This window comes from Heloderma suspectum, chromosome 4, assembly GCF_057233095.1.
Source record: "Heloderma suspectum isolate Gila_16-S chromosome 4, 16-S_ref, whole genome shotgun sequence".
In the NCBI taxonomy this organism is placed as follows: Eukaryota; Metazoa; Chordata; class Lepidosauria; order Squamata; family Helodermatidae; genus Heloderma; species Heloderma suspectum.
In genome coordinates this window covers 46,541,963-46,555,659 of record NC_139461.1, presented here as the reverse complement: position 1 = coordinate 46,555,659, position 13,697 = coordinate 46,541,963, and the positions used below count along the sequence as shown (strand labels likewise).

Below are 13,697 nucleotides of genomic sequence, written 5' to 3'. Positions count from 1 at the left end.
TAGAGTGTGATTGGATTTAGCATTTTTATCTGACTTATATTTAGTAAACAAAACTAAATAAGGATCCCATGTTTATTTGATTCCCCAATAACCATAAGTACATGAACTGAAAAAGTTGAGGCGGGAGGGGGGATGCATGGATAAAGCACACTAAGTAGGATTGAACATTATATTCAGACAAATTCAAAGCTTTATGTGGAAATTATTATTTTATTCTTGTAAACATTTAAAGATCATAGAATCATAGAATAGTAGGGTTAGAAGGGGCCTACAAGACCCATCGAGTCCAACCCCCTGCTCAATTCAGGAATCCAAGTCAAAGCATCCCTGACAAGTGGCTGTCCAGCTTCATCTTGAATGCCTCCAGTGTGGGAGAGCCCACCACCTCCCTAGGTCATTGGTTCTATTTGATGATGGGGTATAGCCAATATTAGTTTTATTAAGAGTAGACTGATTGAAATTAATGAGACATGTGTTTCACTAACATTGAAACAGCCCAATAGCATGTACTTGCCTTAAATTTTTTAAAACCTAAGGAAAAAATGAAGGCACTGAGAACTGTTGACACACTAATTTTAGCACACTCAAAGAACTGTGGGTTTTAGCACACCCTAATATGTCATACAGATGTTAATGCTCTTCTGCTGAGGTCATTGGGGCACATCCTGTTTTGCTGTCACTATCTGTCAAATAACCTGCACTACTTATTGGTTCCATTTTAGATTGAGGCAGTTCTGATTCAGAACTTCTTGAACCACATACTCTTCCGCTAAAGAATGATTTTACCAATGATTCTGTGGGCAAGGGCCATTGTGGTGTCGTGGCGAGAGTGTTGGACTGGGAACCGGGAGATCCGGGTTCTCGTCCCCACTCGGCCATGGAAGCTCACTGGGTGACTCTGGGCCAGTCACACACTCTCAGCCCAACCCACCTCACAGGGTTGTTGTTGTGAGGATAAAATGGAGAGGAGGAGGAGGATAATGTATGCTGCCTTGGGGTCCTTGCCAGAGGAAAAAAGACAGAGTATAAATGCAATAAATAAATAAAGGGCAACTTATCATAGTTCATCTTCACTAATTGTGCTTGTAACTGCTTCTCCAAATGCAAGAGATCTTGAAAAATAAAAACAAGCTTAGTGTGTTCATTTGTTAGTCTGTTTTTCTTGACTGAACTGAAAACCTTCCAGTTCTGTGAACAAGAAGCTGCCTCTGGTGGAAGGCTTTGGACCCTTGTGGCAACCGTATCCGTTCCACTGTGAGAGAGGAGACATTCTCTGCTGCCTGCCCTGTGATTGTGCTCCAAGCACTAAAAAAACTATCAATCTTAAGCAAACACTTGGAAGGCTCAAGAAATGAGACACTGCTCTGGGTGTTCGCTGAACATGAAACAAAAGTTAATTACAGTTCTTTAGTTTTGCTTTTGCTTACAGTCTGAGATTAAATAAGAATTCTAGTTTTGGTTTTGATTTGACCTACAAAGAGAATCAGGTGAACTCAAAACTTGATTTTTAGTTTGGGTCATTATGTGTATTTGTGCTTTTATGTTACCCCATTAACATCAATAAAACATAAATGAACTCTCACACACATCCAGGAGTAATCACCTGAAAAACTTTTAATTACAAGTTTGAAACTGCCGAGTTTGCTTACTGTTGTATTGGCATTCATTGCCTTCTACTAATTAATTTTCATAAAACAGTGAATATTTTAGAAATGGGAAAAAGCTGGGGGAAAGCACTGGAAATTTTGGAAAACTTTCCACCCCACTTAATGTCTTAACATTCCCTTTCTCTGCAATATACAGACCTTTAACCTATGTAACCTTGATTATGAAGTATAATACTTTTGTAGGGGGTCTCCAATGGACTGCTAAATTAACTATTTTCTCAATATTTTTCTTTAGGGAGCTTTCAGTCGTCTTGACCCAGCAGGTACATTTGAGAAAACAATGCTCCAGAGAATTCCTTGTGGCCGCCTAGGAACTGTAGAGGAGATTGCAAATCTTGCCACCTACCTCTGTAGTGATTATGCAAGTTGGGTTACTGGAGCGGTAAGTTACATTTCTAGTAGTTACAGGTGCATGAAACTCAGTGCTACTGATGCTAGAAAACTCTGATTCACACGCCAATTATACCTGATCCCTTTAAGGTACCTTAATGCCAATCGTTTCAATGGGGCTAGGTGGATTTGATGAAAATTCATTGGGAATCACTCTCTCATTTCTTTAGAAAGCAATCTTGTGGCCCTTGGAGAATGTTGCTTGGATTTCCCCTTCTGAGGCTGTAGACGCTGCTATGACCTCAGAAGGGTGACTCTGGAATCCAATCCTCCCCCACACCAGCTGCTTTCCGAAGTCACAAAAGCGGTTTCGGAGGATCTCGGATTGGTCTAAAAAAAGCGTTTTGGTGGGAGGACAGTGGAGAGGCTACGATATGATGTTTCCTATGACCTCTCCAGCCTTGCCTCTGGCAGTACGATTACTCTAGACTGGCTCAGAGGCCCATCTAGAGAAAAAAGGGGGGGGGAAGGAGAACAGAGGTGAAACTCACCTCTGTCACTCCTCCCACCCTGCTGGCAGCAGCCTAGCAGGACACTGGGTATTCAGAACCTGCTGAGATTGGAGGCTTCTGTCTAAAATATTCGTTGATGGAAGGTATTTTGGACATATCTCATTCAGTTCAACAAAGCAAAGAATGTTAGTGTGTTAAAAATGCTTTTTGTATTTGGTCATACTGCATTTCTGTAGAATGTTGTTTAAACTTGATGTTGAATTAAACCAGTTCAAAGTGTTACTGGAATAACTTAATGAATGTGCATTAAATCTGCAGGTCATCAGAATGGATGGTGGTGAATATGTATCTATGGCTGGAGAGTTCAATGAATTACAAAAGGTAATAACTTACACATGGGATGTATAACAAAATGTTGCAGTGCGAAGTGTTTCAGTCATTCAGCCAAAGTACTGAATGTACAAAAAAAATTGTGCATCTGCAGACTCATTTTAACAACATAGGCATCAGCACTCATGCCTGAACTTCCGAAATTAGGGCCAAAGTTAATCCTCTAATGGTGCAATCTTATCGAACTACCAGATTTCCTATGCCCTCCCAGGCTGAAGTCTCTCCATCCTCCAGTCGCCTGTATTTTCGCTAGATGGGCTTTTAAGCCTATCTAGCAAGGGCACTTCAGAGGGGAAGGGAAAGTGGCTGGAGGAGGCTCAGGATAACTCGTATCCTGCCCTCTCCTGTCTCCTCCCCACCTAGTGAAACGCCCCCTTTCCTGAGGCTCTGAGGTTGTTTTTCCAGCCTTGGAGAGACAGCCAGGGTGGTTCTTTCTATGCCAGCTACAGGGGAAGGGTCTACGGTCGTATCTCCAACTCCCCCTTCCAAAGTTGGAGCAATGTCTCTGACCTCAAAGGGTTTTACAAGCCATTCTGTAGTCCCTAGGACACTCTCCCAGGGACCATAGGATTGCTGTCTAAATCCCATTGATTATGTGGGGAAAGATTTAAGCATATTGTTAACTCTGCTATTGCTATCAATGGGATTTAAAATGTTTATCATTGGCTGGATTGTGCCAGATTACTTGAAGATTAAAAAAAAAACACCTTGCAGTCATCATCTGAACTAATAAAATGTTTTCTTTTCTGTGCTAGGTTACCAATGAACAGTGGAATATGATGGAAGAAATAATAAGGAAAACAAAGGGCTCATAACTTGCTTTTTAACAGCATCTTTTATACAGAAAATATTTCTAAAAGTACTATAATCTATAAATTACATAAATAATGATGGTAATAAAAGACTGACATAACCAGGTAGATAAATACATAGATGTTATCTTTCCAGAGATGAATGAATGTTTTTCATTTACATAAAGGACAATGTTAGATGCTATGCAAATAACAATCATAACAGAAATACACACATTAGTTTATGTTAATGCACTTGTGATTTTATTTTTTGGTTGATCTGATATATAATTTTGTGCTGTGCAATATTCTGTAATTTTGGCTAACAATCTACGCTAAGAATGAGGCTTCCTATTTTGCCCTAATTCTGGCTTTAGAGTTGGGCCTGAAACCTATAACATGCAAAGCGTGTGCTCTCCTGCTGAGCTTTTGTATTTCCACTGCCCTCCCTATCGTCTTAGGGAGAAGGGATGCAGAGAAGATCTAATGTATGTTTTCCTGTTTCTGCTTTTAAGGAGGGTGGCAGAGATCTTTTGTTTTCCTCTTCTGTTCCCAGTGTTGGATAATGTCCCAATCCACAGATTGTCTGTAGCATACAAGAACCGGTGCTCTTATGTAGAACACAGGGTGGTGTTAGGTTGGGGAGTGAGCCCAAGAAATGTAATTGTGTTTAGAAGCAGGGCTGAAGTTCAAGAAACTTGGGAAACACTGCTGCAATCTATAAATGGGGGATAGCACTTGTTTTTCTCGGTTGTGTTATGATGTCTGGGGCAGAAATGGCCACTAGGTGGAACCTTCACGCGCACACACAAAACGAAGAAAAACATTCTGGTTATAAACTCTTGAAGGTATTACACAATTCGTGTGACTTTCAATCTCCCCAACTTAAAACCAACATGCAGGCTTAATCGCTGGAGCAAAATGAATGCACTTAAGTGTAGATTCCATCCTGAGTTGGCACCGGCATAATTCTATGCTAACTAAAATGTGTAGAGTATGTCTTTGAATTGAGAGATTTGTGAATTGTGGCAGAAGCAAAAGGAACACGTTAATGTGCTGGCCAGCACCTAGATTTAAGGGAGAACCATTTCAAGAAGGAATATTGAGCTAGACCCCTGTCCCCTGCCTTACCGAAGAGAAGAGTCAGCAAGTCCCATTGCCACAGCAACATCCACACGGTTCTCTTGCCTCTGGGTTGGTATCTGGGGGACAGGGAGTAATGTGTACAAGATTGGAGGCAATTTGGAGGCTTGATTGGGAACTGCAGTTGCTAATGTCTGCGTTAATGGACCTTTTCTGGGTTCCGACTGCTGCATTGTAGTGTGACCACGAACAGGCTGAAGCTATGCAAGTAGGAGCAGAGTCACTTCTCGCTGCCCCCTGCTGAATTGTCAGGGGTAAGGTAAATGGGTTTCAGTCTGGTATAAAGTTGACAGCAGGCCAAACTCTACTCCTACACTGGGCTCATTGGGCATGTTTAACCCTGACTACTTCAGTGTCCTTGAGTGCACAATTTACTTTCTGCTAAGTAAGTGAAAGTACCATATTTACCCACAGGGGGAAAAACTAGCACTGCAACTGAAGATACCTGTAGGTGTGGGGAGGACAACAGGTGTCCCATCTCCTGCCACTGGGTGGCCTGGTCTCCTGTGACAGAGATTCCATTGTGGTGTAGTGTATCACTTCTGCTTGTATCTAGGCTGCGCTCTGAGTTGATTTTGTTCTTAAAGGGGGGATTTCTACTATCATGAAATGAGTCAGAACCTCTAGTAAGTACTGTGTGATATGCATCCTTGCAATTTAATTTGTAACCATAAAATACAGTCAGATAAAATGATAATTGATCTGCATTGGCCTGATTTCCAAAGATTCACAGCACTGGGCTGCTCTAATTGATACCAGTGGGATTTGTAGCCACACAGAAGCAGTGAAAATTGGGACACTTACATTTAGGGGCTTAATTATAGATTCCTTCCAGAACATCATTTCAATTACCCAGGATTGATCATTTTCATCAACAGGAATATTAATGCCAACCTATGTTTGCTAGATGTTTTAAGATGGTAAATCTTTAAAAAAAAATAGTGCAAGTGATGAAAAATCATCAAGATGAGCTTCCTCTAATGACATGAGCATATGTCCGGTCTCTTATCAACGTCTTACATAATTTATCAGCTTGCACCGTGGACAGATCCTCCTGCAGCATTAAATGCAAATAAATTAACTAGTTCCAAGTACCATATGCAGCTACCTTAGGCTGAATTCGACTAGTATTCTATCTAGCACAGTACTCCATATTCTGGCTGGCAGTAGCTCTCCCAGGTCTCAGACAGAGGGTCCCTTCCAGCCCCTCTACTTGAGAGAGAGAGCCCAGTCCTTGAATTACTGGGGCAACAAAAGAAGCCTGAATAGGGTGGCCACTTATGCATCATCAACAAAGAGGAAATGCATCTCCAAAATGGGACAAAAAAATTTGCATGTGCTAATTTTTATGTATAGATGAAAATTTAGATATAATTGCTATAACTTAGATAGAAATACCATACGTTTCACTGTAGTGGGGAAGACGGTGATTATGTGACCTGTGTGCCTGCTGAGTCTGCTGTTTAGCTGCTGTTCATGAGCAACTTGAAGGCCCCTGTGCTCTCTTCTGATGATTGTTCATCTTCAAACTAGACTTGGGCTGGACAGCACTTCAAATAGAGAATGCCTTCAAATACAGGACTGTTCTCTGACATCTCTTCAGAAAGAGGACTTCCTTCTTAAAGTAGGACACATAGCCATCTTAAGCCTGAACCTCTTACTTTTTGTGACTGCCCCCATAGCTACTGGTTTGAGAATGTTATGTGGCAATGATTTGGCTAAAATGGTCAATATTAGGGGTCAGCCATATGGATTTAATTAAGAGCCCCCTTTCCTTTCTGCCCTTATTCAAGTACTGTGAATTGTGAGCTTCAGTCTGTGGTAGCATGTTAAGAGTCAGCAAGTCAACTTTTTAAAAAAGGGGGACGGGGTATGGCAGTTGTCTTAAGGAGCAATCCTGTGCATGCTTACTCAGACATAAACCCCACAGTGGGTTTTACTCCCTAGTAAGTGTTTAGAATTGCAGCCTGTCATCAGTGAAAATAAGGTGACTTTCTTACATGTTTTGTGAAGTAGCGAGTAGCCATATATGTGTTACATGCCCATAATCAACAGCTACTCCTTTGGCCTCTGTTTGCAGGAACAATGTACAAGAGTCCCACTTTCAGACTTCTCTAATGATCATGCTGTCATAGATGACAAATGCACCAAATTTTCAGCTTTGGGGGTGATATGGCAATACCCTGACAATTTTGCTATCCCTGTGAGACAGGAAGGCCTAAAGCATCTTTTACGCAGGAAGATAAAATTTAATTTTCAGTTATTTTCGATGGGAACATTTTGTACCCTGCGCTTCTGTAATCAATCTAACAAGTAGGTATCACATTACAAAACATTTACAGCAGAACGATTCCTCTTTTCTTTTTTTGGTTAAGTATGAAAACACAAATCAGTGGTTTCATTGACAATCTTAAGTTTTTAATCATTTTTGTCATTTGTAATTACGCCTCCAGGCAGTTATTCAAATCATTTTCCTCTTTTAAAATACACAATCATATTTTACATTGCATAGAGAAATCAGAGGTGAATGAGACGGTGAAGCATTAGATCCCTATGCTTAAAGTAGAATTATCAAAATGGGCCATCTGACATGACAGGCTGAGAATTGTAGGGCCTCCTTATGTCTAAACATGCATAGGATTGCGCCCTTGTTGTATTAAGCCTTTTCTCACCAAGAGACACTCCTAATTTAGTACAAATTTCAGAAATGAAACACAAGGCACTTGCTTGTTGGAGGCCATTTGTATCTTTCTGAAATTAATGTTAGCCTTCATATGACAGGATGAACCTTAATTCTATATAAAATAACTATCCTTGTAAGTATTTTAGAGGAATAAATTTAACCCAGGCCTGTTCATGAGAAAGCATACGTTGAGCAGAAGCATCTCCTATTCTACAAGGATATAGAAGTCCTGGTTTCACCCTCACAGTTGAGTAAAATTGGGACATTTCTACATCTGTGTAGGAATTATGCTGACTTAACGGGGTGTAGGGAAAAAGGAATCAAATCCCAGAGAGTGCAAGCCCTTAAAGCTATTTTCTAAAATTAGTTTCACTTTTTAAATCAAAGGGACTCAATGTAACGCAGGCTTGACTCTTCTAGAAGTAATGTAATTTTAAATGCTGATTCAATTGTTCATGTAGACCAGAAATCTTACAGGAAAGGAATCACTTTATGAACCCATTTTGGCTGATATATTTGAATAGCAGCCACCATAGTGGCTGTTATCCTCCAAAAATTTGTCTTGACTAAAGAATTAGATGGGATGTGCAGCTTGTTCACATTAATGTTTACTCAGAACAGAATGATGTCTTGCTGTGCTGAAGCTTACTCCCAAGTAAGAGTTTATAGGATTGCAACTTCAGTCATGATGAACATGTCCCATTAATTTAAATGGGATGGGTAACATGCACTGATGAAAATGCGGGGCTATCCCAATTATCTGCCATGGAAATAGGCATTCTTGCTGGATTGTGCCATGCAGATTAACCAGGGCCAAATGCAAGCTTAACTGTGCTGTGACTCAATCTATATGAATGCACGTTTTTTCTTTTATTTCCTGCTAAATAACAGAATATAGGAAGTAGACAAACTAGACGTCACACCAGTAGTCTTAGTATATTAAATTTAATTATAGATTACACAGAATGATGTAAAAACAGCAGTTTGCAAGAAGTATAATCTGCAAAGTGTGGAAATAGTTTTAGAAAATGGATTGTCATACTCTGACACGGCAGCATTTGTTAACGCTAAAGTTAAAGTATAGTATGAGGCCAATTTGTGTTTTATTCAACCTGCCTTTAATTTATGGTACTCTTTGTTGACTGACTCTCTATTTGTCTGGTAAAAAACATTGTTGTGCCTGCAAGGCTATTCAGGTAGCTTAAAGGCTTCTTATGCTCATGAAGTTCAGAGCCTTGGTATCCTGAGGCACTGTAGTGACCTTGGTATGTGAATCTAGGGAAACTGGATAGTTGTGAAACTGATAACTCGGTGGGAAGAAACACTACTGAAGTAACTACAGCAATGCTAAGTTCTCTGTTGTTGATGCGTGTATGCCATCAGCCCCAGACCTCTCCCTCTTAGTGGAAACACTGCACCTAGCATAGTTTGCAAGTAATGGACTTGCTCATCGATAATTTCTCAGCAGCTTCAAGTATCTCCTAAGTGAGTGATGGCCAGCCTTTTTGGCAAGTGTGCCTCAGGTCAAGTCCAAAGTTTGAATGAGTACCACTCCAGTGCACCTTATAACACGTATGCAGCCCCTCCATGTCTTAGGATGGTTTCCCCTGTACTCTACTGACTGAGCCAGCAGGCAGCAGTACAGTTCTGGAGAGTCAGGCCAGGGCGGACAACTTGTGGCCCTCTAGATGTTTTGGCCTACAATTCCCAGCAGCCCTAGTCAACATAGCCAATTGTAAGGGATGATGGGAGTTGTAGACTAAAACATCTGGATGGCTACATGTAGTGTAGGCCATAGCCAGGCCCATATGCCCTCCTGGTTCCTGTCCACATGTGCCACAAAAAAATTGCTGTGCATACTGCTTGTGGCAACTGTGCTACAGGCAAACCATCTGTGTCCTAAATTCTGAAAAATATGTCATTGATTCTGACCCTGTGCTTCTCTCCACCATGGTCAGAAGGACCATTTAATTAATGGAGATCATTTTTGCTATAGCTGTAGCAGCAAGTGTCAAAAGGATATTACAAACCAAAAACAGTCTCAGCTGAGTGTTACAATCTTCTCTCGCTATTTTCCATGAAAACATGACCATTTTAGGATGTTATTTTGTTTGTAAATGAATCAACAGACTGGCCCAAACATAGACATTCTCTTTATCGATCTTATAGTTACAAAAACTGTACATTACAAACAGTATAGAAACAAGCTGAAAAGAATGAGCCACATATCCTGGCTAATAATTATCTATATGCAGTTTTAAATTTACAAGGTATAAAAGAAAGTAAAGCCTACTCCCTTATAGTGCACAGTTATTGTTGTTGTTTTTAAAGATATAATATATCACTAGTTAAGTGGAAGTGATCAAAGGGCTCTAATTTTCCCCAGCACGGAGAACAAGAGCAAGTTCTGTTCGGTAAAGCTTTCCTCCGTCAGACAAGGCCATGATGTTCTTCTTGTATGTTGCAAGGTTGTTAATATCTAATACCTGTTTTTAAAAAAAAAAAGAAAAAGAAAAAAAAGATAAGATGCTCTATAATCCAGTTACCAACATGAATGCACAAGGTAATAGTGCCATATGGAGAGGAGCTGTCTAGCCTAGCCCATTCAGTATGAGTATGGATGAAAATAAAGTACCTCTTGTACTCTTGAAAGCTCCATGCACACCGATGGTGCTATAGATAGATGGATGGGTGGACGGACGGATGGATAGATGGGGCTACATTATCAATCATATCTATCATGTCTATAGCATACGTTTAATATAAGAGCATACATTTAATGCATCTGATTATATTTTAGAAAACTGTATTCCAGCAAGTTTCCTTACAGCCAAACTAGATAGGATCCCATTCATGCAATTGTTTTTAAAAATGTAAAGGGCAGGCATAGGGGATGTGGATAATCAGGATCAGGACTTTAGAGGGGGTGGGGGTAAAGGGCCAACAGCCCCCAGGGCCCCAATCCAGATTGCTGTCATCCCCACACACCTTCCACTTATACTTCACAAACCATGTATGAAATTAGCAATGGTGCCATGTCTAGTTTGGCACATAATTTACTTCAGACATCTCCAGACAATGGGTTTACTCTGTAGTGTAACTTGTACAGTGTAACTTGTATGCTGTGTAAGATGATAGAAACTATGGTGATCGCTTACATAGTGCTTTAGGGGGGAAACGAAGGTGTGTGTGTCTAACAATGAGATTACACAGAATGTAATTGGCCTCGGTAGGCCTTCTGTCTGTCCCATCAGCCAGGACAGCTAGGCTGGTGAGGTCAAGGGAGAGGGCCTTTTTTTGTGGTGGCCCCCACTATGCGGAATTCCCTCCCTAGTGACCTCCGCCATGACCCCTCTTTGATGAGCTTCCGCCGGGCTTTAAAAACCTGGCTGTTCAGGCAGGCATTTGGGGTGGGTTAGGGTTTTTTAGAGCAGTGTTTTGTTATGTTTTTGTTGTTGTTCAGTTGATTATGTAAATATGTTATTAGTATTGTACGCCGCCTAGAGTGGCCAGGTAGCCAGCCAGATGAGCAGCAAATAAATAAATAAACAAATAAATAACAGACCCTACCTACAAGCTCCCAACTGGACCCTTGCTGCAGTCCAACAACTCTAGATGTTGTTGGACTGCAGCATTATCAATTCACGCTTAATTCAAAAGAGGAACATAGGATATGTACTATTTTTCTTCTCAGTCTGGAGGCAAAGCTCAGCGAGATGGTAACAATTTTACTGAAGTGGCTGTGTGAATAGTATCAAAGTGAAGCACTGTATAGTGCTGAAGTTAACCTAGGAATAAACTACCGCTGTTTGATACTGCATTTATTGTATATTTTTGTACCCAGAAATCTTAATATAATGGATTCCACAGCTACTATCTTAACTGGCTAGATGTGGGGGGGATCCTTTAAAACAAAGTTTCTAATGAAAATAAAAGCCACTAGAATTACCGTTTTGTTCTTTTCACAGAGATCTTTCAGCAAAGCATCTAATTCATTTTCATCTATGTAGCCATTCCCATCCTGAAAACAAAAAAGATGACATGAGCATTTCTAATATTCATTCCAGCTGCTTTTTTGTTGAACTGTTTCAGTTCACAGAACGTTTAAGAACGCTTGGTTCACAAATATTTTTCTAGAAGTCTACTTACTGAATCAAATGTATCAAAAGCTTTATTAAACTCCTTTCCACACATTTTCACACCCTAATATTCAAAAGAAAGACAGGTTTTAGATAGATATTTTCAAACCACTACTGATCTATCTATCTATCTATCTATCTATCGTTCAAAATTTGGAGTATGATGTTGCATACCTGAAATTTTAGGAGGAAATTTTCCTGTACAGGGAGCAATCTTTGGAGAAAACACAAGGATAGTTCAGAACAATTATCGAGAGATTATAGCAGGAACTTGAATACTATACTTAGGTCTAAATACGTACCTTTTGAAGAACGATGACCTCAACAGATGCTGAGAAAATTTATTAAAAGCAGATGCAAAATCTCAATGCATTTTGGATGTTAAAATCCTTCTCTGGGGGCAACGCTTCTTGTTCAAATATTCACATTAAAAATGCTCTAAGGGTGCAATCCTACGCATGTTTAGAAAGAAAGAAAGAAAGAAAGAAAGAAAGAAAGAAAGAAAGAAAGAAAGAAAGAAAAGTCCTACAGCTCCCAACATGCCCCAGCCAGCATGGCTGGCTGGAAGGATGCTGGAAGTCATGGGACTTTTTTCTGTCTAAACATGCATAAGACTGCACCCTTAGGGTGCAATCCTATGCATGTTTAGACAGAAAAAGGTCCTACAACTCCCAGCATTCTCTGGCCAGCATGGCTTGGTGGGGAATGCTGGGAGTTGTAGGACTTTCTTCTGTCTAAACATGCATAGGATTGCACCCTTTGAGCATTTTCTTTGTAGAAGACAAACATCATATTTTGCTAAAGGTTTGCGCAAGGAGAAGGGTTTTATACCCCAAATACACTGGGATTTGCAGTTCATGGAAATTGTTCCTCAGTAGTGTGAGGTCTTTTTCCCATCTCATGTTTCATCTACTGATTGGTGCTAGTCTCCATTTTTTCCTTTGTTCTGTAAATATACATACCTGGCCATTTCAGTCAGTTCCAGCTTTCCATCATTGTTTTCATCAAACATCTTGAGCTGAAAGATTGTTGGGGGATTGAGTGAATATTTTTGCCAAGATTAGCAAAGAATGAACACATTCCACTAAAACCATTGTCACTTCATCTCTTGGGAATATGCCAATCCAATGCAATTGAATTGGCTTCCCAAGGGATGTACACCTGGCCCCTTGGTTGCCCACTTTTAGGTGGGCACTGGGCATTGAAAGTGGTTTTATTTTAGCATGCATTTTAAGGATAAGGCTCCCTAAATGTGCTTTTATCCTTTGGCTGTTCTAATATCCACTTTTATAGCTAGCTTTTATTGGATTGGATCCAGAGTTCTGTGAGCAGAGTTCTGCTTGTGGGACAGCGTGTTCTTGGGTCTCTGTTCCCCCTTCCCCTTGCAGCTCACTGAAAATCTGCACTGGAAGGTAAGGAAATCCTTTGTGAAAGCATGGGAGATGGTTCAGGAGGAATCGGTGGACCTAACATCTTTCCCACTTCTGTTCATCAAAGTCTCCACTAGATCCAAGCTTATTTCAATTCATTCATGGAACGGCACTTTTGGTCCAACCCATTGTTTTTATTTTTAAATAGGTTGTTTTATTTTGCCTTGTTTTCAGAATTGTGAGCCACCTTAATCATATGCCAATATTCAGTATATGCAATATAAAGCCAGAATAAAAAATATATAAATATATAAATGTTGGAACCAAATTACATGAAACCTATTTGCTATTTAATTATATATATATACACACACACACCATGATACACCTTCACAAGAGCTGTTTTCCCATTGTTATTTTGCAAAAACAAATTCTTAAGGTGGTTATGTTGAAATTTAACTGGGACACTAAGAATGTAACAAGTTGGTTACTACAACCTAGAAAGCCATTTTGCACGCATGTAAGGCAAACTGTTGTTGAAACTCTCCTGGGTTTCAGTCTACCAGTACCACTGCTGCCAAATAGCCTCAAATATACGTAACTTGGGCAAGCTCTATTGAAATGAATAAAGGCAGCATTACAGCGGTACCTGCTAGATTTGTCCCAATTATA

General features: G+C 40.2%; 2 protein-coding genes across 2 annotated transcripts in view; one reads left to right on the top strand and one right to left on the bottom strand.

Moving 5' to 3' along the window:
* Positions 1–8,456, top strand: part of DECR1 (2,4-dienoyl-CoA reductase 1) — a 23,955-nt gene extending 15,499 nt beyond the window's left edge. Inside the window, exons 8-10 of the mRNA XM_084849166.1 lie at positions 1,903–2,049; positions 2,828–2,890; positions 3,655–8,456. Coding sequence (XP_084705292.1) covers positions 1,903–2,049; positions 2,828–2,890; positions 3,655–3,714 — 270 coding nt within the window. The 3' untranslated portion in view covers positions 3,715–8,456. The remainder of the gene's footprint in view (positions 1–1,902; positions 2,050–2,827; positions 2,891–3,654) is intronic.
* Positions 8,450–13,697, bottom strand: part of CALB1 (calbindin 1) — a 24,889-nt gene continuing 19,641 nt past the window's right edge. The window contains exons 7-11 of the mRNA XM_084849167.1: positions 12,618–12,673; positions 11,830–11,869; positions 11,666–11,719; positions 11,466–11,537; positions 8,450–10,002 (exon numbers count right to left, since the gene is read on the bottom strand). Of these exons, the coding sequence (XP_084705293.1) occupies positions 9,889–10,002; positions 11,466–11,537; positions 11,666–11,719; positions 11,830–11,869; positions 12,618–12,673 (336 nt within the window). The 3' untranslated portion in view covers positions 8,450–9,888. The remainder of the gene's footprint in view (positions 10,003–11,465; positions 11,538–11,665; positions 11,720–11,829; positions 11,870–12,617; positions 12,674–13,697) is intronic.